At 47.0% G+C, this 23541-nt stretch overlaps 1 protein-coding gene and 1 non-coding gene across 2 annotated transcripts; one reads left to right on the plus strand and one right to left on the minus strand.

Moving 5' to 3' along the window:
* Nucleotides 1-292: 292 nt before the first annotated feature.
* Nucleotides 293-11332, minus strand: Rhbg (Rh family B glycoprotein). The gene is made up of 10 exons (XM_003475635.4): nucleotides 11069-11332; nucleotides 6618-6804; nucleotides 5998-6148; nucleotides 5742-5889; nucleotides 4018-4184; nucleotides 3617-3754; nucleotides 3368-3501; nucleotides 2649-2770; nucleotides 1667-1740; nucleotides 293-1495 (listed from the first exon to the last, which is right to left on the minus strand). The coding sequence occupies exons 1-10, from the start codon at nucleotides 11253-11255 to the stop codon at nucleotides 1427-1429; spliced, it is 1377 nt and encodes a 458-aa protein (XP_003475683.1). The 5' UTR covers nucleotides 11256-11332; the 3' UTR covers nucleotides 293-1426.
* A 1758-nt stretch (nucleotides 11333-13090) lies between these two features.
* On the plus strand, nucleotides 13091-13227 carry LOC111758557 (small nucleolar RNA SNORA2/SNORA34 family). Its single transcript, XR_002792730.1, has one exon. It is a non-coding gene; the product is annotated as a small nucleolar RNA SNORA2/SNORA34 family (small nucleolar RNA).
* Nucleotides 13228-23541: the final 10314 nt, after the last annotated feature.

The following is a 23541-nucleotide window of genomic DNA, read 5'->3' on the forward strand; positions in this document are numbered from 1 at the left end:
CCATGACTATCTGTGAGGAGTTGTGGGGGCACACAAAGGAGGGAGCTAAGGGAGCTAAGGAGGGAGTCCACCAGGTGCCAGGGGATAGTGCAACAGAACTCATCTCTCAACTGCTCTGCTCCTCTCTGTGCCCCTCAGGGCTTGGCCTCTGGACCAGCCAAGCTCAGTTCCTCCAGCTGCAATGGGGCAGCTGGGTCTGAATGATCTTTGTGAGGAGAAAGTCTGCAGTCATGCTTAGCTCCTGTCAAATCCTGGAAGAAAGGAGAAGGCTGAAGGGCCCAGGTCTGCAGCATTGGGAAACGGATGCTGTTTAATGAAGGGATAGCTCTGTGGGATGAAGCCCCTGGTATCTGCCTACGGTGTCATGAGGCGTGCGGTGCTTACAATGGGCTATGGCAGGAATGCCCAAAGACCAGTACCAAAGCAGACAGGAAGTGGGTTAGGCTGTAGGAAGCACTTTCATTCTTGTGAAGGAGCAAGAATGGTAGAACCAGGAAGACGGCAGCTTCCTCTGCTGGATCTAGGGCGCCCTCCAGTGGCCAAAGGCTTCAGGCCAACAGAGGCCCTAGGCCAGCCTTCCTCTTCCAATGCAGCAGCCCTGAAGATCCTTCCCATTGCTTCTTGGCAGTCTCTGGACAAGTAGCATCTCGGTCAGTGGTGGTGAAGAGCCTGTTGTTTGTTATCACTGAAAGCTCCCAGACCTGAGTGATGGCTGATTCCAGCTTCGTATGCTCTTTTTAGGCCTGTGGGGCCTCTTCCTACTCTGCTTAGAGGCTACCTTAATTGAGTCAGGGAGGTAGTGATTCGGAAACTGGGAAGAACACCCTGGATTTCCATGCAAAAATGGACCCCCGAGAGGACCTATCTGGTAGGATGTGGAATCCTAAAGAGAGTCTGGTGGGCCCAGAGAGGGAGGATTTTGTCACACTAACACCCTTTTTTTGCCCCAAGGTTATAATATTGTGAGTTAGAGGGGAGAACAGCCCCTGTTCCCAGGGCACAAATAAAAGGAGTCAGTGTCCTTGGCAATTGAGGTGTTTATCACCCCCAGACAGCTGAGCCTGCCTCAGGCTTCACTATAACTGTGACACTGACCCCATGGATTGGCAGTCCCCTGGGCACTTCCTATAGTCCCTTCTAGCCACATGTGCTGGCTGGTAGGGCAGTTTCAGCCCTGTCCTCCACCCTTTCCCTATGGGGGAAGGTGTCTTTTAGGGACAGGTGGCTTCTGGTTCATGGATTCTTCCTTGAAGCAGAAGAAGAAGGAATTGAAAAAGGGATTCCCAGGAGGAGAAGCCAAATATCATCATCTTGCTGCAGTACTGGGGATCGAACCTGGGCCCTGATGCATGCTAAGCAAGTGTTCTACAGCTGATCTGCAGCTCCCCACTGCCTTCTAAAAGGAGGCTGTCGTCTGCAGAGCACATTAAGCCTGACTGTTTGGCTCTTCCATGCTCAGATGTCCCTGGGCTTCATCCTCATGCTCACCTGGTACCTGAAAGGCAGGGGAAGGAAGGTAGGGGTGGCCCCAGGGAGCTGCAGGCTGCAGCACAGGGGTGTGCACCAGTGGAGGAGAAGCAGGGGAGGAAGGAAGGAAGCAGGTTTGGCCACAGGAAGGTGAGCAGTCAGAGAACCCAGGACTATGAAAGCTCCACCTGTGTCTTACCTCCCAGTAAATCTGGTCCTCATAGCACTGGGAGTCTGGGGGGGAGTCCAGTGAGGGCAGCCTCAACAGGAGCCCTAGAAGGGGCAAGGAACAATATGTGAGGGGTCATGCCCATCCCCAAGGAGGCTGCCTACTGAGTGCCCCAGGAACAAAAGGACCAGAAAGCATGATGCTAACATGACACCCAGTACAGGTGGGCCACATCCATGTGCTGAGCACCTAGTGTGTGCCAGGGCCTGTGCCAATGCTTGACAAGCCTGCCCTCCTGAGAAATCACAGCAGCCCAGCAGGTGAACATTATCCTTGTGTTACATAGAAACCAACGGTCAGAGATGCTAAATAATTCATTCAAGTTTGCACAGTTGGTAGCTGATCAAATTGTGACTCTGTCATGAGCCAAACTACTGAGCTTCAGTTTCTTGGAGGGGCAGAAGAAATATTTCTCATATAATTAAGTTATTAAATAAATAAGTTGAACTTTAGAGGGTGAGACTCTGGAATCCTGGGTCAGGTTTTAGTATTAAGGCTAGACATCAGGAAGGACTGCCTGCCCAGGGCCAAAGACAGATGGACTCTCCGAGGTATTGGGACTGAGTTAGAAGTGAGGCCTGAAAAAATAAAAAAAGAAGTGAGGCCTGATTGTAGTGTTCCTTTTAATCGTTATCCTGAGACTTGCCTGCCCTCTAGTGGGCTGAAGGAGCAACACAGGGAGGAGATGGACCTATGGAGCCCAAAACAGGCGCCCTAGTCTACCTGGGCCTGGAGAGAGTAAGCACCCACTTGCATCTCTCCTTCCCAAGGAGGGTTGTTCCAGCCCCTCAGCCTGCCCTTCCTCTGGTACAAGGTACTCTCTGGCACAATAATTCTGTGAGTGAGCAAAGGAGTAGGATCCCAGGGCTTCTCCTCCAAAGAACCCTGTGGTGTATGTTCTTCTCTCCTTACAGCACCTTCAAACTCCCCACCTCCACCCAAGATCACTCACCAACAAGACTCCCGCCCACAAAAGCAAACGCTAGTGTGACAAACAGCCCAAAGAGCTGGTACACAGCCTGTGATGTGGCGCTGCGCTGACCCTCAGCTATGAGTGGAAACACGTCTTCCAGACTGTAAGGAAAGCAGATTGTGAGTCCTAGGATAGGGGCAGGAAGGGAAAGGATGGCCAGGGGTTTGGACTGGTCACTGTACAGCACTCGCACCAGGGGATACCCAGCAGCCAGAATGGCCTCCAGAGAACCTTCACCTAAGCCCTGTGGGCTTTGCAGGGCCACATGGGGAACACCTCTTGGCCACCATTCCACCTCTGCACTGCAGCCCCACCCCCACCATACACTTCTCTAGTCTCAGTTTGAGGATCCCTTATGACCTCCTCCTCCTGTGAGCCCTGAATTCCCAAAATAGAACCCCAAAGGTCATCATCTCTTACTACCCTTTGGTAACACTCAACACCCCTGAAATCATTTGTTCAGTAATCTTCTGCTGTGCTTGATCAGGGGGGCAGTCCCTGAGTTCATCTTGTTCTCTCCAGTTTCCCTTGCTCACACAAAATGATGGATGGATGAACAGATGGACAGATAGACAGACAGGCTGGTGGGCGGATATATGGATGGATAAATGGGTAGGTGAAAAGAGACAGCACACAAAGGAGCATGACAGGAGTCATTCCAGAGCAATGACTGCCATGTGGGTTATGAGGAAACTCACCCATCTCCATAAGCTTCGTGGGTGGTCAGTGCAGTGACAAGGACCCCCAGGAGGGCCCCCAGGACCCCTGGCATCCCATGGAGATTATGGACACCACAAGTGTCTTGGACCTTGAATTTGGACTCAAGACTGGCCTGGAGGGCAGGATGGAGAATCAGGTTCAGGCGCCCTTCCCACCCCACCATGGGTCTGCAGGGAGGTGGGAGGAAAGTGACCGCGATCTGCTCAGGGCCAAAGAGGCAGAAATACCGTGAAGAACTTGTACCCCAGCGTGGAGACTGTCCCAGCCAAGAAACCAGCTGCCAGAGCTCCGAAGGGTGTCAGCATCATTTCACCTGCTGTCCCCACCATGACCCCTCCAGCCAGTGCTGCGTTCTGGATGTGGACCTAAAGGTACAGGGGAGGCTCAGGCATTGGAGCCCCTTTCCAACCCTCACACCCACACCAGACCCAGCACCACTCGCCCTAGTGACACCTACTGCTTCCAGAAGTCTCTCCACCACCTAACCTCTAACTTTCCTGCTTTCATATTGTCTCCTCCTGTTCCGATCCACATAGCCTAGGGCATATTCCCTGGAGGCTTCTGTGCAGAGCCTCAGACTCTCCTCTGCCAGGCTGTCCCTCTGCCTCCCCAAGGCTCTTCCGCATACCATGTTGAGGCGCCCATCCCCACTGACAAGTGCTGACAGGGCAAAGGTGCTGAGTGTGCTGGCTGTCAGGGAGTAATAGGTGTTGAGGGCTGTCCGGTGCTGCGTGTCCCCCAGTGACGTGAGTGCGGAATTGAAGCTGGGCCAGAAGATCCACAGGAAGATGGTGCCTGAATGGTGGGCAGCCAGGAGTGAGAGGTTCAAGATGTGCAATGCAAACAACCCCTCTGCTCTCCCCAGGAATGGCTTCCCATCTGTAAAGTGGGATTGTAACACACCACCTTGGGAAGTGAGGAATGAAGCACGAGATGCCCACAGGTTCACAATCCAGATCCTCGAAGGTGCTAATTGCTTAGCAAGGGCAGCTACCAAAGGGCATCAGCACAAAGAGAGTACTCAGAGAACCACAGCATTAGGGTTTTCATAAAATATCAGAAAAAGGAAAGAGTAGCTGGGCATGGTGGCTCAGTGTAATCCCAGCACTCAGTGGGTGGAGGCAGGAGTTTGAGGCCACAAGTCTGAGACTAGTCTGGGTTACATAGTAAGATCTTGTCTCAAAAACAACATAAAAAAAAGAAAGGGAAGGAAAGCAAGAAAAAACAGAAACAAAAAGGTAAAAGGCAAAGGTCGCACTAGGTACTATATTGGTATACACCTGAAAACAATTTCTTTATAACCTCAACTACCTTTTAGAGAGGCCTGACTGTTGTGTATCGTGCAGGCTGGGCCAGCTCTACATGCCACCTGCCTGTAAGGGTCACAGGCCAATTCTAAAGGGACAGGAAGGCTGGGACAGGGAACAAGGAGAAGCCTGTAAGGTGAGCCAGCAATGCAGGAGGCTTAGGATTGCCCCTCAGTCCTGAGTGGCCAATTGGGTGTGACCTCCTGCAACCCCACTGTCTGGGTAAATCTGTCATACACATTTATTCTTTGTGGGAAGGGTTGGGAAAGAAAGGAGCAAGAGCTGTGTTCCCTCCTGGGTAACCTACACCCAACAAACCAGGAGGCCGAGGAAACCAGAAGTTTCCCAGGAATGTGTGGAAAGCTTGGGGTAACCTTTGGGCTTCAAGCCAAGCTTATCTGGCTCATACAGGGCATGGAAGCCTCAGCTGTGTATTTCACAACAAACCCAGAAGTGGATGAGAAATACAAGTGGTCTTTTTAATGCAAGAAGAGACACTGCAGTCCCAAGTCAGGACATTCTATGAAAAGTCGCATGAATTCCCTTCTGAGCAGGGGAGTTGCTTAGGAAAAGCTGAGGGTACGGTCAAACCCTGCTTCTGCCTGGTTGGCCATGACCCCTTCTTCCCTGCTTAAGAGTACAAGGGCTGCTGGGACCTTGAGAGAAAACAGCCCCAGGGCAGGCTGGAGTTGGTTTGACCCAGACCCAGTCTGGTTGGAATGTGCAGAAAGAATGAGAGAGCAGGAGGAGGAAGGGGGTGCCCAGGAGGAGGGTCTGTTTTCTATACAGCAGTCCTAAAGCCCCAGAATGTCTTAAACAGGAATGAGGTGGGTTGGGAATGAATCTGAGCCATGAGCACACGCAGAGCTGAGTTCAAAGTACTGAGCATGATACGTGCAGACTTCAGGGCTCTAGGAAAAGAATCCAAATGGGCAGAGTGTTCCCACTCAGAAACCCAAGGACTGTAGGCAGCACCCCGAGGGTCCCTGTCCAGATGGGAGGCACCTAGAACCAGCACCCATGTCACCCCCTCCTCAGGCCTCACCAATCATGGCAAAAAGGTCTGAATGGTAGATGGAGGTCAGGCGGTGCTTGCTCTTCTCCAGCTGGGGCCTGTAGAGGACCCGGGAGAGGACCAGCCCAAAGTAGGCACCGAATGTGTGGATGGTCATGGAGCCGCCAGCGTCTCTCACCTAGGGAGGTGCAGCTGAGGAGGAGGTGGCCCTGCCCACAGCTCACCCACATCAGAGCCTCACCATGTCACCCCACATGCCCACACCAAGCCCTATGCAGATTCTTACGCCCAGGAGATGGAGGAGCACAAACTCGTTGATGCCAAACAGCACCACCTCCAACAGGGCCATGAGCAACAGCTGCACAGGCCCGGTCTTGCCCAGGATGGCACCGAAGGAGATGAGCAGGGCTCCCGCGCAGAAGTCGGCGTTGATCATACTGAGATCAGTGTACAGAGGAAGAAAGGGGTGGGAAGCGGCTCTGGACTTCTGCCAGGCATAAAATGGGCAGCCTGGCACACTGGGAAGGGGGAAGGGGGCAGGAGCCATGTTCTTCCTTGAGGTCACATGGGCTACCCCAAGTCTTCTTGGCTGACAAAGTTCACAGTAGAGGGAAGAATCAGGACCTGCGCAGAGAGCTGCTTTACACCCTGCCTTTTCTCTATGCTTTCTTAGTACCCACGAGCTCTAGGATGATGGGGGCCCTAAAGAAGTGAGGCAGTGGGGACCAAGTGTAGGGGTCGAGGAGGGGAGAGGTCAGGCCAGGAGACTGGGCAGGACACCCTCAAACGGGGGAGGGGTCAACAATGGGTCAGGAGGCAGACTGGAGGGAAAGGGCTTAGCAAGGACCCTCAAGCAGGGCCTCCTGGCGGACCCAGGGAGGGGTCAGAGAGGACTCCGGTGCTCACCTCTCCATGCCAATGTAGATGTGGCCACCATAGAATGAGTGGAGGAAACCCTGGATCAATGTGGACCATTGCAGAGCAAAAGCAGCCAGGAGGAAGGTGAAGCCCACGCTGCTGAAGCCGTAGCGCTGCAGAAAGACCATGAGGAAGCCGAAGCCCACGAAGACCATGGTGTGCACGTCCTGGAAGCCTGCAGGGCGTAGGGGTACATGGGGGTACTGGCCCGCTCTGGCTACACTTAACCCATAAAACAAGCAGCCACCCTCTCACCAGCCAGGGCCACCCTGAGGTGGGGCCCTATAAAACTCCCCTGGCATGGTGGAGCCTCCCAGCCCCAAGATACCTGCTGGTCAGCATGGGGCAGCGAGAACCAGATTATCCTGGCTGTCCCCCTGTCAGGCAAGGGACTAGAACCTTCTGCTCTAATTTGCTCCCTCTGCCTCTACCCATTCATCCCATCCCTCAGTCTCTTCCAGCTGATCAGTCAAAAGTCCAGCCTACAGTACCCTGCTCTGCTGCAGTCAAGCCCACCCCTCCAGGCTCAAAACCCTTCTTCCCTTCAGTTTTCTTTTCAGTTTTTCCTTCCTGCTGGGAAGTCCTGCTGGATGTCTAACTTCCCATCTCTGCCATCAGTGTCTACACTCCTCCAGTTTGACAGTCAAAAGAAATAATTTAGGAAACAGCTTTAAATTGTTAATGAAGATTATTTGGTGGGTAATCGAAGGGAGGAATAGGGTTCTGGGTGCCCAGCTTCAATACAGGTGATACCCCCTGGAGCTGTGTAGAGTGGAGACTCTGGGAGAGAAGACTGACCTTTCTTTCTGTCTGTCCTTACTTTTTTCTTTTCTTTTTTTTAAACTGGGGACTGAACTCAGTGCCTTTGCACTGAGCTACATTTCCAGCCCTTTTTATTTTTAGACAAGGTCTGTCTAAATCACTAATTTCCCTAGCCTGGGCTTGAATTTGGGATCTTGCTTCATCTTCTAGAATGCAGGGGATATAGATATGTTCCATCACACCTGACTTGGTTTTTTTCTTTCTATAGTTTGAGCATTGTTGGTAGGTGAATCACTTCAATTTATAGTATGATAATGGGGTTCCTGAGCGGGAAGATTTGGGCCCTTTTCTGATTGCTTTCTAATCTGTACCACCCTGCATTAAAAAGTAAACCAAAGGCTGTGCATGGTGGCACATGCCTTTAACCCCAGCACTCAGGAAGCTGAGGCAGGAGGACTGCTACAAGTTCAAGGCCAGCCTGGGCAACTCAGTGACTTAGCAATACCTTGTCCCAAAATATAAAGAGGGATGAGGATGTAGCTCAGTACAAAGGTCCTGGGTTCCTTCCCCACGACTTGTCTTAAATGGCAATAATGATTACATCTCCTTATTCAGGTTTGGTTAGAATCAAAACTCAGTCTCTCAACCTTTCAACTGGAATCTAAACATCGAGCAACCTCCCTCCCCAGGGAATGTTCACACACAGATTTTCCTTGAGCTCTGCCTGCTGAGGGGCTGTTCCAGAGGTGGGTGTGGATGGCTAAAATGACCTGGGAACACTCCTGGTGAGGGTCCCTTTGAGATGAGTTGGAGCCTGTCCCCCAAACCCATGCAGACTTTAGTTGGAGAAACTATTGCCCTCCCCACCTTCCCTTACTGTTCCTCCCCCCCACCCCCCCGCACCGAGTGACTGGACATAAGATTATAGAACAAGGCAGCAGTTAAAGGCAGACCATTAGTATCTAACAAACTGGATTGAAACTCTAGCTCTGCCCACCTTATTCTGATCTAGTGACTTTGGACAAGCCACTTGGCTTCTCTAAACCTCAGTTATCTCATCTGTAAAGAACAGGTATAGATATGAGAAATAGGAAGCCAGGTATGGTGGTACACACATGTAATCCTAGCATTCAGAAGTCTGAGGGAGGATGATCACTAAATGCTTGAGGTCAGCCTGGGTTACATAGTTCCAACCAGAACTAAGTCTAAGTTGTTAAGGGTAAACTAAACATGGAATTCTAGTATAAAGCAGAATTAAATCACTATCAAATCTCTAAGGAATGTTAAAAATTTCTAGAGGCATAGTGGCATGGGCCTATAATTCTGGCACTCAGGAACTCAGGAGGCTGAGGCAGGATGACTGCTGTGCCTTTGAGGCCAGCCTGGACTACAAAGTGAGTTCAAGTTCAGTTTGAACTACACAGAGAGATCCTGTCTCAAAAAAAGATGAAGAAGAAGGAAAAAAAGAGGATGCGCAGGAAAAAGGGAGGGAAGAGCAGGGCAGGATGTCATCCTCCAACTGCACTCCCACTAGCCTCAGGACAATTGGCTATATTCTCCCAGAAGAGCTCACGGGCCACTCTGGTCTTGGTCACATCCTCATCCCTCACCCCTTCTAAGAAGATCCTGAATCCATCAATCCTAAATCTTTCTCCATCCAATAAATTCTTTAAAAAAGACTAAGACTGAGAGGCTGAGATATCTTTTAAAAAGATTGCCCAGTAGTACATACCTGTGATTTCAGCACTCAGGAGGCTAGGGCATGAAGATTGCATGACTTTGAGGCCAACCTGGACTACATAGTGAATTCAAAGATAGCTGGAACTACATAATGAGACCCTGTCTCGAAAAGAAAAAAAAAAAAAGGCTGCCCAATAATAATGAATTTTTAAAAGTAGTTGGGTATGGTAATGCACACCTGTAATTCCAGTACTTTAAGAGGCTGAAGCAGGAGGATCACAAGTTAAAGCCCACCCTGGACAACTTAGCAATTTAGTGAGAACTTGTCTCGAAATTTAAAAAGAAAAAAAAAAAAAAAAAAAAGGCTGGGGACACAGATCAGTCCCAGTACCAAACAGAAAAAATAAATAATGGAATATCCTTTTTTTTTTTTTCTTAGAACTTGTTCTTATATTTGCTTCCATGACCATTGTCATCATGGCTTCTTTCCCTTCTTTTTTTTTTTTTTTTTTTTTTTATCACTTGCCTCATAGAATAAGAAGGAGGTATGTATTATGGGTAAAAGCCCTAGTGTGGGAATCAAGAAACCATTTCTATTTCCTTTTGAAAGTTGCTGTGTGACGTTGGGCAGGTCACAGGACCTTCCTAGCTCTTTCCACACATTGGAGAAGGCTAGACCAGATGACAAGAGAAAGCCCATACTGCATAGACCACAGGGACCTCAGAGTGGATCTGTCCTTGGCATTGGCCAAGATCGGAGCTTGCCAAGAGCTGCAGGTTCCCTTTCATCTCCTGAATCAAAGGGCAATGGCTGCACTTCTCTGTGACCCTGACCCCTTCCCCTGGACACAGGGACAGGTGAGAAGCCGGTTCATCAAAGCATTGAGCTCTAGGGACTTTACAAGTTTCTCCTGCCCAAATCACCCCCACATTAGAGTCAAAGTCCACAGCGATGGCAATATAGAGCACAGAAAGAGGTAGGGATGGGGATGCAGTTTGCAGGGAAGAGCTCCATGCCTTGCTGTATAAGGTTTGGAGTTCACTCCCAAGTACCAGGGGAAGGGATGTTCCATTGCAAGGAAAGAAAGGGAAGGAAAACAGGAAGGAAGGAAGGAAGGAAGGAAGGAAGGAAGGAAGGAAGGAAGATGAAAGAAAGAAAGAAAGAAAGAAAGCCTCATGCTGTCTTCTTGCTGTGCTTCAGGGACTGAAAACTAAGTCTGAGAAGAACCCAGCACTGCAAAATCAAAACAAAGAAAAGAAGGCAAGGCCCCCAACCTTAAGGGAGGGGGTCCATACCCCTGACAGGGGGGACAATCTCCCTCTAGTGAGTCTTCTCAGCCAGCAAGTTACTCCAGTCTACCCCTCACATAATGGGGGTCACAACCCCTTTGAGACTCAGCTTCCTCCTCTGTGAAACAGGCTAACAGCATGTCATGCCACCTTTTCAGGTCTGGAGGCCGCGTGTCTGTGGATAGCTGGTTCTGACTCTGTAAGGTCAGCTTTGGAGTCTCAGGGAAGAAATGCCTGAGCTCAGTCTTGGCAGCCCCAAAGTGGAAAAGCTTCATACCTAACTCCTACCATCAGGGGCCCCCAGCACCCTCTTCCTATCAGTCCTGCCCAACAAGATTTTCTTTCCTGTAATCAGGGTGGAGCCATGAGAAAAGCAAAGGCTCTCAATAGCCCCCCAAAGCCCAAGAAAGCCAAACAGGAGGTGGGCAAGGGAGTCGTCAAAACTAGGGCTTTAGATCTGGTTCCAAAACCAGTTCTCCTACTTTTGACTATGTGACCCTGAGCCAGTCACTTAACTTTTCTCCGCCTCATCTTTGTCTGTCTCCTGGCCTAAAATGAGATTATGCAAGCTCCATCCTCAGCCCTGCACTTGGAACGCAGTGCCCCTAGAATAAAGGGCCCTTCAGCTACTCAGAGGGGAGATCCTCCGCCCAGAGACACCTGGGAACGTGGAGTCTCTGTCCCCCGCGCGCCCTCTTCGCACTCACTTGGGTAGCGAAAGTAAAATTCATTGTCCGCGTTACTGTGGTTGCCCCAGTGCCAGAGGGCAGCATCGGTTTCGTGGTTGTAGCGTACGAAGATGGCAAAGAGGATGGCGGTGATGCCCTGGAAGAGGAGGCACAGCAGAGGCAGTTGGAGTCGCCGGCCTGCGGCGCGGCGGGAATTCCCGCCCATGGCACCCAGTGGTAAAGTCGCAGGCACGACTGGGGTTCGCGGCGCTTAGTGCGCTGACACTCCTGCGGCAGACTGACAGGTTCCACTCGCGAGACCCCGCCCACCACTGGGTCACGCCCACAAGGACCCTCCCACCCTAGGCCGCGCCCACCGGAAATTGCACTCCAACGAGGCTCCGCCGGCCTCGTGCCCCTGGTGCTGCTGCTTAAGGCTGGCTTCAAAGGATAAAGCCTCGGGCCACCGCTTGTGTCGGGCGAGGTTTCGACTGGATCCGTGTGCACACCCCCAGGTCCTGTCTCCATTGGTCTGGTGGGGACAAACCCTTGAAAATGACCCTGGAAAGATGCCTTATATTCTTACCCTGCTGAAGGCCACAATTGTTTAGGACCTGCAGTGGGAGGAAGGTGGCCACATGGTGTTAACTTAAGAGTGTCTCTCAAAAAACAGGTTTGTTACCCAAAGAAACAGAGGCTGTGGGGACCAGGAAGAAGGTCTACTGAGCCCGCAAGGATGAGGCAGGAGGGAGGAGATGCAGAATATTTTCCTGGGGAGGCTTGTCTGAAGGATACCTAACACCTGTGCAGAGAAGGAGAACGAGACAGAGGAGCTGTGCCAAGAAGTAAGCAGCAGGAGACTGGCAGTGTAAACCTTACATGTGTTCAGGGCCTCGGGCTGGGATCAGGAATGGGAAGGCTTTGAAGGCCCTGTGAGGGACATGGCTTCTGCCCTGTGGACTCTGGACCACTGACAGTTCTAACAGGTAGGGATCACCCCATCCATACACCCCCACTCCCTTCATCTCCTCACACTCCAGGTTCTAATTCCTGACCCCAACAGTCCACAAGGGAACTTCCTTTTTTTTTTTTTTTTTTTTTGTCTTTTTCCTTTTTATCAGTACCGGGGATCGAACTCAGGACTGCCTGCTTGCAAGGCAAGTGCTTATGCCCCTGAGCTAAATCTCCAGCCCCCAACAAAGGAACTTTCTTTGTTCCATTTACCCCTTCCCAGTACACTTTCTCTTCTCAGTGACTCAAGCTCCCAAGCTAGCTAGCATGGGCTCTGGGGAACAGTTGGATTTTGGGATCCAGATTTTCTATGCACCCAGCTGGGGCACGTGGGTCTGTCTTTGATGGCTGAGGCCCCAGTTGACAGCTTGACACTGGGGCCCACAGTGACCCCTATCAGCAGGAAGTGTGTTTTCAGAGCCCCTGTTAGACTGGGCATGGGGGCTGACTGGTCATATATTGCCTCCAGAAATAGTTCAGCATCTGGGGGCTCCTCCCAGGCCCAACCTTCTGCCCCAGAGATGCGTCTTGAGCCCAATTTGGGAGCAAGAGTTGCTCTGGTCTGTCCCTGGGAGAGGAGGAGCCTTTGATGGGAGGATGGGCTTTCCCAGCATCTGGAGCTGCTTCTCTGTCTGCTTCTGTTTTCTGCACCTCTATCGCTGTCTCATCTGCTGTCTCTTCATCTCTTGAGAGTCCTCTGGGTCTCTGATTTTCCCTCCATTGTTTTTCATTCATTCATTCATTCATTCATTCAGCAAAGTCTTGCAACCACAACTATAGGCTCTAGTCAAGGTATATCATATGGTTGGATCCTAGAGGCCACTGCCTGGTAGATGTTAATCCTTTAGGTGTGGGTTGTGGTAGAGGTTCTGCCTGCAAGGAAGGGCAGGTGAGTTTTTAAGCAATAATATCCTTCCCATGTACTCATTTATAAATATTTATCTATTAAACAATTTTATTAGTTATTTAAGCAGTAAATATTTATCGGGCAGTAGTTGTATGTTGGGCCGTTTCTTATGTGTTGGTTATACAGCAATAGAAAAAAGTCAGTTGGCCCTGAATCAAGGATAGCTGCTTCCTGACACTGTTGGTTTCAAGCAGGAGCCCAAAGAGATGTCTTTTTATGGTCTGTTGGCCATTTCAGAAGTTGGGCAGTGAAATGGTCAATTCATTAGAAAGAAACAGCTTTGGGGCTGGGGATTTAGCTCAGTGGCATAAGCGCCTGCCTTGTAAGGAGGCAGTCGTGAGTTCAATCCCCGGGACCGATAAAAAGGAAAAAGACAAAAAAACAAAAAAAAAAAAAAAAAAAAGAAAGAAAGAAAGAAAGAAAGAAACAGCTTGAAGTAACCCATCACCACCACCATGAGCGGGTGTGAATGTGGCAGGTGGCCCAGGATGGGAGCCACCAGCATTTACTAGGACCTGCGCCATGCTGGGAGTTAGAGCACCGGAAAACCAAGCAACCCCTCCCCACTGCCTGTTTTGTTTTGTTGAACTTCAATATACATGAAAGTATGGAAAGCTATTTTGAAGAGAATGAGAGATTCTATGATAGCCATTAGTGACTTTCCTGTTGTCTGGTTTTGAAGACCTAAAATGCCTTCCTCATTCTGTTTGGATCAGTTTTATAGTATGTTATTTTGTATGAAATCTCTGTATGCAAAGACATGAACAACTATTTGTAAGAAAACAAGAGACAATATGATAGACAATGAAGATCTCAGGTTGTCTGGCTTTGAAATTTATATCTCTTACATTGCTTTCTTATGTCCTATTTTGTTCTGTTTTGTTGTGTTTAATTTTACCCCCTTTAAAATAAAAGTAAAAATTTTTAAAAAAAAGAAAAAAAATCAAGAAAAGGAGGAAAAGCCTGGCATGGTAGCATATGCCTATAATCCCAGCACTTGGGAGGCTGAGACAAGTGGACTAGTGTGAGTTCAGGGCCAACCGTGGGCTACATCATGAGTTCAAAACCAGGCTGACAGACATAGGGAGATCCTGTCCAACAACAAACAGCTAGACATAGTGGCACACTCCTCTAAGCCCAGCACTTAGGAGGTTGAGGCAGGAGGATCATCACAAGTTCAAGACCAACCTGGGCTACAAAGTGAGCCCAAAGCCAGCCTGAAATGCATAGTGAGACTCTGTATCAAAAAGACAAAAAAAGTGGACAAAGAACAAGAGAAAAAGAAAAAAGATTTTTCACTAATGAGGAACTTATTTTTAAAATTTAAACCCAAAAATAAATAAATTTAAAAATTTTAAAGTTGTGTTGTTTAAAAAAAAAAAAAGTCACTACTTGAAACTTGTGGTCTGACTTTGCACTAAACTGCCAAGTGGTTGACAAATGTCAGAAGATAAAAACCTCAGAGGATCCTGTTTAGGGGAAGGGAGAAGACTGGCTGGGGACAGGGAGGATATGAAGGAAAGTGTCTTGGGGAACATGCTCCCTGGTTCATGCCCAGAAAACCCTTTTGGGTTCTGAATCTCTGTTTCCAAATTCCTTTTTTTTTTTTGAGACAGGGACTACTTATGAAGTCCAGGATGGTCTTTGCTATGGATTAAAAACTGATGGTCAACGGGCTGGGGATTTAGCTCAGTGGCATAAGTGCCTGCCTTGCAAGCAGGCAGTCGTGAGTTCGATCCCCGGGACCGATAAAAAGGAAAAAGACAAAAAAAAAAAAAAACACAAAAAACTGATGGTCAACTTAACACTCACTGAATTAAATGGCATGATGCATATAGATGGCCCACCTGATGAAAATTGCCAGCATAAAGGGAGATGTGGAGAGAAAGATTGAGGCATTGTGGGTTCTTCTAAGTATTGTTTGGAGCCTTTGGTTCTCCTGGAGGAGTTTGTCATGGCTGGCTTCCCCAGTATGAATTCAGTCATTATCAGAGGAGCTCGGAACCTTGTCACTGAGAGTGGCTGTGGTTCATTTTGGGGGAGCTCTGGTCCTTACATTGAGCATCACTTCCTGGCTCCAGAAGGGATGGTGTTTGCTGTTTAATTTCCAGGAGAAATTTGTCACACTGGCATGTACTCAACTTTTCTCATTGTCATAGGAACCCAGGACCTCATTGTCACTGAAGATGGCTGTAGTACTTTTCAGGGGAGGTCTGGTCCTTTTTTGAGTGTCACTGCTTGGCTGTAGTATAGAACCTTCAATCTACTGGCACAATTTCTTTATCCTACTGGCACAGACTTTCTAATTTCCACCGCTGACCTTGGGGCCTACCCAGGGCAGATCCAAAAAACAGACTGGCAAGAGTCCTTGTTGGGCTTCTAGACTTCCAGTTGGACTTGTGGGAGGCATTGTCGTGGGCTCTGGGTCTTCAGCTGAACTCATGCAGGACATTGCTGTGGGATCCAGGCCCTTGGCTGAATATTCTGGATCTTTAGTGTTGTGGATAGATTTCTAAATTTTCTTGTGTTAAACTCTGGGCAACCATCATAAAATAATATTATAAATTCTGTGTCCTTTATGTAGTTGTTCTCCCTGCAGCCCCTGACTACAACAGTCTTAAACTCACTATTTAGCCCAGGTTATTAGCCTGTCATCCCTACAAGTGCTGGGACTACAAGCATATGATACCATGTGTGGACCAAAATCTGTTTTTTCCAAGATCTGAATACAACTGAAGTTCTGGATTCAGCAGCAGGGCCACATATGAAATGGGCAGTAAATAAGGAGGTAGCTGGGTTGCACCTGCAGAAGGGTCTTAAAGGAAGAGGGTTGCTTGGTCAGAAGAGAGGCCTTTAGAGGTGTGGGAGCTCCATTTCTCAGGTTTCACTGTGGAAGCTGCTCGCTAAAGGCTTGGAGAAAGTTATGGGAGTCAGACCTGGCCCCAGGTCCAGGAAGAGCCTTTTCATCCAGACCTGCTCTCCTGGAAGAGCCTGGCCCTCCTAAAGTGAGGCTAGGAAGCTAGCAAGACAGCCTTGGACCCAGTGGGATAAGGAGCCCCAAACACTCTCACCAGAGCCTCAGAGGCAATGTCATAAGATTCCAGCAGATAATTCCCACTCCAGTGGCAGAACCCATGCCTCCAAGTGAGCCAGCCTGCCTGGTGGACTCTGGATCAGTGCCAACTGTGACTACATATCAGAGCCGCCTGACCCAGAAGGAAGAACTTTGAAAAAGAGTAACGCTTGGCCCTACCCTGAAGATGTTGATTTAATTTGCTGGGGAGGAGTCTCAGCACTGACTTTTTTTTTTTAAGGTTCACTGGTAACAAAACTTATTTGAAAAGTAAAAGTAATGTAGGGAGAAACTGGCTCTGAAAAGCTAGCTTGGACTAAGTAAAAGAGGAATAAGTAAGATAAAAGGTATACCCTGGAGGACATAGGGCGGCAAGGGATTGTAAGGAAAGCCACGATAGTGGTATAGAGGACTGAATCTCCCAACCTACTATATGTCTGATACAAGTTCGTGTTCTCTAAAATCAAAGAATGAATTTTAGGAACAATGGAGGTTAAGAGCAGAATATTTATTGATAGAAAGGAAGCTTCTGTCTGAGAGACAGAAGGGGTCCCAAGCGGGTTGCCCCAACTTTCTTTTTAAAGCTCTCCAATTTCGGTGTACAGCCAGAATTGTAGATCATTCATCTAGAACAGCAGCAAGCACTACTATCCACCCCCACCCCCAAACCAGCCTCCCTGGGAGCCTGTGAGAAGAGTCTGAAGGCATTGCCCCAGGTCTATTAAGTCAGAAACTCAGGGAGTGGGGCCTGGTAGCCTACTTTCTAACAAGCCCCCTGGGTGATTCAGATAAACACCAAGTTGGAGAACCATGGATGTAGGGAAGCTTTGAAGTCTTCCAGGCTCTCAGACTCTAGATCCAAGCTCACTTGCCCACTTAAGGATGTATGGTATGTGGCTCAACCTGACTACAGGACAAACCAGTCAAACCTGAGATCACAGAGTGGTTTTTCTTCTCTAGTGCAGTGTCACAGATCACTGTAAAAAAGCAAAACAAAACTACCCATCTTCATAAGTGAAATAAATCTGACACACATGTGTAAATACCGCATTGTTTCTCTGCTGTGAGAAATCAAAAGCGTAAATAAGAGCCAAAATATATAATAGGTATTGTGAAATGAGAAGAAAATGCTCAAATGGGGAGAGGAACAAGAGGGTAGGGAGGAAAGAAGGGAAAAGTAAAAATTAGAAAAGAAGGAAACAAAACTTTTGTAAATGGGGAGGGGAGAAAGTTGGAGGGAAAGAGAATGAGAAAAAAGGAAATAAGTTATTTCATGTACAGATACAAACTCTCTATGATGAATGTGATCATTATGTGTATTTAAAATCTGATTGGGAGGGAAAAAACTCTACCCATCGCCAGTCTTTTTCCAATAGATGTTCAGTTTGACATTAGGCAAATGAGTCAGGCTTGCTGCTCCCCTCCAGGTCTCAGAAAATCTACTGCTTGAGTCCTTCGGCCCAACTGCTTCATGAGGGCCTTCATTGTGATACCTTGAAAACCATTCGTTTGCTTGCTTTCTTGCCTGCTTTCTGGTCTTTTTATAGTTCATGCTGGCCTTGAACTCACTTTGTAGCCTAGACTTCAGGCATGTGCCACCATCCTGGGCCTCTGTTTGCTTTTCTTTTTTTGTCTTTTTCCTTTTCATTGGTACCAGGGATCGAACTCACGACTGCCTGCTTCCAAGGCAGGCGCTTATGCCGCTGAGCTAAATCCCCAGCCCCTCTGTTTGCTTTTCACCCCTCACCAAGCTTTGGGTTTCAGGGCAAGGAGAAAAGGTTCAGCCTTGGAGCAGGTTTGGTTCTGCTGCTCAGGGAAGATGATGCACAGTGATCCTGAGCAGAAAGACTCCAGGCCCTCAGTGGCAAAACAACAACAAAACCCCCAAATCAACGACTGATGTGTCAGTCCTAATAGAATAGGAAAACCAGACCTATGTCAGAGACAGCCCAAAGCAAAGGCTTATTTGGGAGGATGACAGTTTCAAACCTGGCCCAGGAGGCTCTGGCTAAGGATGTGAGGATTTCAGTTTGCAACCATCAGTTCCAGGACATATGGTAGGATGTGAGGGGCCCCAGATATCCTCAGAGCTTTTCTCCAGGCTTTTCTGTCAGCTTCGGAGCCATTGGAAGCCTCAGAAGTGAAAAAAAAAAAAAAAAGAGGTAAGACCTGGACAGGAAAAAGTGGCACACTTTCAACCTATAGGATACCTGCAGGGAAGAGGGACAGTAACAGGAATGAATGAAGTCGTAGCATCATGAGAGAAGTCAGGAGGGCACGGCCAGGAATTCTGCCTCAGCATCCCAGCTGTCTTCCCTTGTCCAGATCCTCTGCAACTCCCCCTGCAACATTGCAGCAAGGCTGTCCCCAAAGCACTATTGTATACATTAGTACTTCAGCACTCATCAGCTTTGAATTTCATCTGATTTGGTACTCAACACTTTTCAAAGTGAAAATTTTGTCCCAGAACTCATTTATGTGGAACTGCAAGCTAGAATTTGCAGAAATTGATTGCTTCATCACTCACTATCCTTTCCAGATGGAACAATTTATTTGATGGTGGTTGTTTTTGGTACTCAACGCACCCCCAGTACCAATTAGTGAGTCCCGAGGTACCACTGTATTACAATACTTATTCTGTGAATCTAGATCCTGCCTCTCACCAGTGCTGCAGTGGGAGCTTCATATGGACTTCAAACAGTATGACCAGACAGAGTCTCACCTTAGAATTTGCACTGTGTACTTTCGCTTTCTTGCCGGGGGCATCTTTCCAAGAACCTGGAAAGCTTCATGCACATGCAATCTTGAATCATAGCAGAAATCACAATAGTGGGGCCACTGTTGACCAATGGCAATCAGAGCCAGTAGCTAAAATATCCCCTTTTCTTTCCCCTCATCAGGGGGTTTTGAGAATGCATTTTACATGTCTCCACAGAATTTCCTGTGACACAGAATGCCAGTCACTACAGACTTTGATTTTACCTCATCCCTGTTCTACTCCCCCTGACCTGCACATCTGTTGTCTGGAAATTATGCCTAAATAAACTGTTATTTGTAAACTTGGGTCCAGGATTTGCTTTTGGGAGACTCTGACTAAAACAATTTGTTCTAAATTGCAATGTAGACCCTCAGGATGGGATTTTAGAGCTGGATCATTCGTTAGTGACAATGCAAAAAAAGGGACTCATTGTGGTGGTGTATGCCTGTATACCTAGCACTTAGGAAGCTGCAGCACGAGGACTACTGAGAGTACAAGGCTAGTTAGCCTACATAGCTAGACCATGTCTCGAAAAAACAAAAATCAAACTAAAAATAAAAAGGAAGCTGGGCTCGGTGACACATGCCTGTAATCCCAGTGCTCAGGAGCCTGAGGCAGAAGCATTGCTGCAGAGTTCGAGGCCAGTCTGGGCTACAAAGTGAGTTCATGGTCAGCGTGAACCATATAATGAAACACTGCAAAAAAAAAAAAAAGGGACCCTGTTGCTGATAATTCTTGATATACAGAAGTGTTTAAAAAAAAACCCTAAGATTCTCAACTGTGAAGGATTAGAATTGGGAAAAGATGAAATATTTGGGATATAATATAGAGGTAATGGTAACAATAAAAATTGGCTTGCTTTTGTTAAATATTTTGGAACCTGTGAAAAAAATGTGTCATGTTAGTCGGGCATGGTGGTGCACACCTGTAATCCCTATACTTGAAAGGCTGAGGCAGAAGGATTGCCTTGAGATCGAAGCCAGCCTGGGCTACATACGGAATTCAAGGCTAGCAAGACTGTCTCAAAAAACAAACAGACAAATTACAGGGTAAATTTAACCAACTATAAATTCAACCCTGCTATGAAAACTGAAGTTCTCTCTAGCAATGCCTAAAAATACTCTCACTTCATTTGCAGGGCAGATCATGCTGAAAACCAAATGGCAGACCTAACTCACAGAACTGCAAAGGAGACTGGATAAACAGTTTAAACAGGTCACAGTCAAAACACACCTGTAATTACAGGCACACCTGTAATTCCACCACTCAGGGTAATGAGGCAGAAGGAAACACAAGTTCAAGGCCAGCCTAGGAGACATAGCAAGATCCTGTTTCAAAATATAAACAAACAGACAGACCTCAAAACTCTGATAAGAGAATAAGACTCCAAGAACTGGGATGGGATATTTGGGTGCATGAACCTGAGGTTTTGTGTGTTTGTTTGTTTTGGTGGTGGTACTGGGAATTGAACCTAGAGTCTTCACATTAAACTGCATCCCCAGCCCTTTTAAAAACTTATTTTAATTAGTGAGATTCATAGCTGGGTAGAGTGATGTACACCTGTAATCTCAGCACTCCAGAGGCTGAACAGGAGGCTCAGTTCAAGAGTTCGAGACCAAGTGAGTTTGAGACCAAGCTGGGTACAAAGTGAGCTCAAGCCCAGCCTGAACTGCATAACAAGACCCTTTTTTGTCAAAAAGACCAAAAAAAAAAAAAAAAAAAAAAAAAACTAATGAGGTTTATTTGGTATATTTTAGGTACACATAATGATCACATTCATCATGTGGAATTTGTATCTGTACATGATATATCTCGATTCTTTTTTTTCCCATTCCCCTCCCCTCCCTTCAATCCTCTTCCTCACCTTTTTTTTTTTTTTTTTTTTTTTTTTGTCTTTTTCGTTTTTATTGGTATCAGGGATCGAACTCACGACTGCCAACTTGCAAGGCAGGCACTTATGCCACTGTGCTAAATCCCCAGCCCCATTCCTCACCTTATTTACAAAAGCTTTGTTTCTATTTTTTCCTTCATTTTTTTCTTCTTGTGCCCTGTTTCCCTTCTTGTTTGAAGATTTTCTTCCCACTTCACAATATTTATTATATAATTTGGTTCTTATATTTTCAGTTTTTCACACCACAGAAACAATGCAGTATGTACACGTGTCTGATTTATTTCACTTAAGAACACAGTCTCAAGGTGCACCCATTTACCTAGAAGTGTCTCTAGCTTATCTTTATGGCTCAGTAGTACTCCACTGTATAAAAAAACCACATCTTTGGGGCTAGGGATTTATCTCAGCAGCATAAGCATCTGCTTTGCAAGCGCATGGTCATGAGTTCGATCCCTGGTACCAATAAAAACAAACCAAAAAAAAAAAAAAACCCACGTCTTTATTCATTCATCGGTTGACAGGCATTTGAACTTTTTTCAAGGTTTAGCTGTTATAAACCATACCACTGTAGACATGGGTGTGCATACATCACTGAGATATGATGCTTTTAATTCTTTCAGGAAGATACCAAGAAGGGGAATAGCTGGGTTGAATAGAACCTCTACTCCTAGTTTTTGAAGAGTCTCCACACTGACTTCCACAGTGATTGCACAGTCTACCCTCCCACCAAAAGTGCACAAGGGCTCCTTTTTCCCTACAGCCCTGCCAGCATTTGTTATTCATTGATTTCTTTTTTTTTATTTTAAAGATAGTAAAATCCAACAAAACAAGACAGAACAAAGCTGATTAGAACATTGCAGAAAATTGGTATGGAACCTCAAAGCAGGACACTAGGAAAACAATAATAGCTATCACAGTATATCTTCTTATCTTCACAACCATTGTTCATTCCATCAGGTATAGTAAAATCAAAACAAAAACAAAACAATATAGAACCAATCAAAACAGAATACTGAATAAAGCAAAAACAATTCATCAGAACAGAGCAAAACAGTGAAAACAATATTGGACTTCAAAGACAAGATAGGAGGAACTCCCCTATATTTATTATATTGCATATTATCATCCTCCCAAGAGATGCTTCGACCACTGGCCCCAGGGCTGCAAAATCAACCAAACAATACAGGCCTTTAGTTGCTTTATGTACCTCAATTGCTATCGACTCAGGCTGTCGACTCAGGCTTAGAACTATCTGGTTGCTGGAGGGGTGGGATATGGATGGTGTTCGATTCTCAGCCCACAGACTTACAGGAGGTGCTGCCTTTTCTCTCTCTGAAAAGCACGTGGCTTGCACAGCTTAGCCAGCAGAAAAGGTGACTAGTTGATTTCTTGGTTGGTCCCACAAATCCCAGCATGGCCAATTCTTAGGAGATGCTGACTTTTCTCTGATTTCTTGATAATAGCCATTTTTTCTGGAGAAGGAACCTCAGCATTGTTTTAATTTGCATCTCTCAGATGACTAGTGGTGTTGAACATTTTTTCATGTATTTATTTGCTATCTGTATGTCTTCATCTGATAAATGTATATTCATTTTAGATGCTCATTTTTGGATTGAGTCTTTAAATTTGGGGAGGGTCTCATTTTTTGAGTTCTTTAAATATTCTAGATATTTAAAAAAACATTGTAGATATTTAGTCCTTTGTCTGCAGCCCTTTTCATTTCATCTTTTTTTTTTTTTTTTTTTGTTATTTTATTGGTACCGGGGATCAAACTCAAGACTGCCTGCTTGCAAGGCAGGTCCTTATGCTGCTGAGCTAAACTCCTGTTATGGTTTATGTCTGTGTCCCCCAGGCCTCATGAGTTTGAATTGTGCATTTGTTATTCATTCATTGTATAGTGCTTAGATTGATGGTGTTAGTGCTACATCCACTTAGGGGTGGAAGCCAGGATGTGATGTAATGGCAGAAAGAAGGTGTCTCTTTCTCTTTGCTAGTTCCAGCTTGCTGTTTGCTGTTTGCAGCCACCATGAAAGGTGGCCCAGTCATGCCCGCCTGCCTGGGAGCCAACTGAGTGTGGATTGAAACCTCCAAAAACTGTAAGAAATAAACCTTTCCTTTCCCAACTTGGGCATCAGGTATTTTGTCTCAGCAACGAGCATAAAGTAACTAAGACAGAATTTGGTACCAGGAGTGGGGCCGTTTGTTGTGACTATATCTGACCATGTTTTTCGAGAGGCTTTGGAAATGGCTTGTGGACAGAATTTGGAAAAGTTCGGACATGTCGCCTGGATGCATGGAGCTTAGGCTGTTCTGTAGAGGAGATTCTGGTCAAAGCTCAGGAGACCAGAAGGCTGATAGAAAGCTGGATGGTAAAGACCAGGCTTGGAGGGGCTGGGGATTTAGCTCAGTGGCATAAGTGCCTGCCTTGCAAGCAGGGAGTCATGAGTTCGATCCCCGGTACCAATAAAAAGGAAAAAGACAAAAAAAAAAAAAAAAAAGACCAGGCTTGGGAGGTTTCTGCTGGGAAGGACTACATTGGTCATTGGACTCCACATGATGTGTGTTATGGCTTGGCAGAAAGTTTGTCTGCATTTTGCTCCTGCCCAGAGACTTTGCCTGAGACTGAGACAAAGGGCAATGGACTGATTAATCTTGAAAAAGAAATTAAAAAGCAATCGAACATTGAGGCTGTAGCATGGCTATTGTTGGGGGCTTTCAGCCAGCTTTATGTTTCAAATCAGGAGCAAAGAGCCCAGCAGGATAATGTACAATGCTGTGAGTTTGGCCTGAAGGAAAATTCCAGGAAGGCTGTGGATTGTAAAGACAGAGTTGAGATTTTGATTCCTGAGGAGAAACAGAGAGATAAGAAAGA

This window comes from Cavia porcellus, unplaced genomic scaffold (assembly GCF_034190915.1).
Source record: "Cavia porcellus strain 051 isolate PalLab524CR breed Dunkin Hartley unplaced genomic scaffold, mCavPor4.1 scaffold_6, whole genome shotgun sequence".
NCBI lineage: Eukaryota > Metazoa > Chordata > Mammalia > Rodentia > Caviidae > Cavia > Cavia porcellus.

What these genes read in the sequence shown, in the direction of transcription:
- Rhbg (XM_003475635.4), bottom strand. Translation starts at nt 11,255, where the DNA reads ATGGGCGGGAATTCCCGCCGCGCCGCAGGCCGGCGACTCCAACTGCCT. An exon ending in TGGGGTACAAGTTCTTCACG is followed by an intron (nt 3,502 to 3,616) that starts GTATTTCTGCCT and finishes CCTGCCCTCCAG; the next exon opens with GCCAGTCTTGAGTCCAAATT. An exon ending in AGGACCAGATTTACTGGGAG is followed by an intron (nt 1,496 to 1,666) that starts GTAAGACACAGG and finishes CCTGCCTTTCAG; the next exon opens with GTACCAGGTGAGCATGAGGA.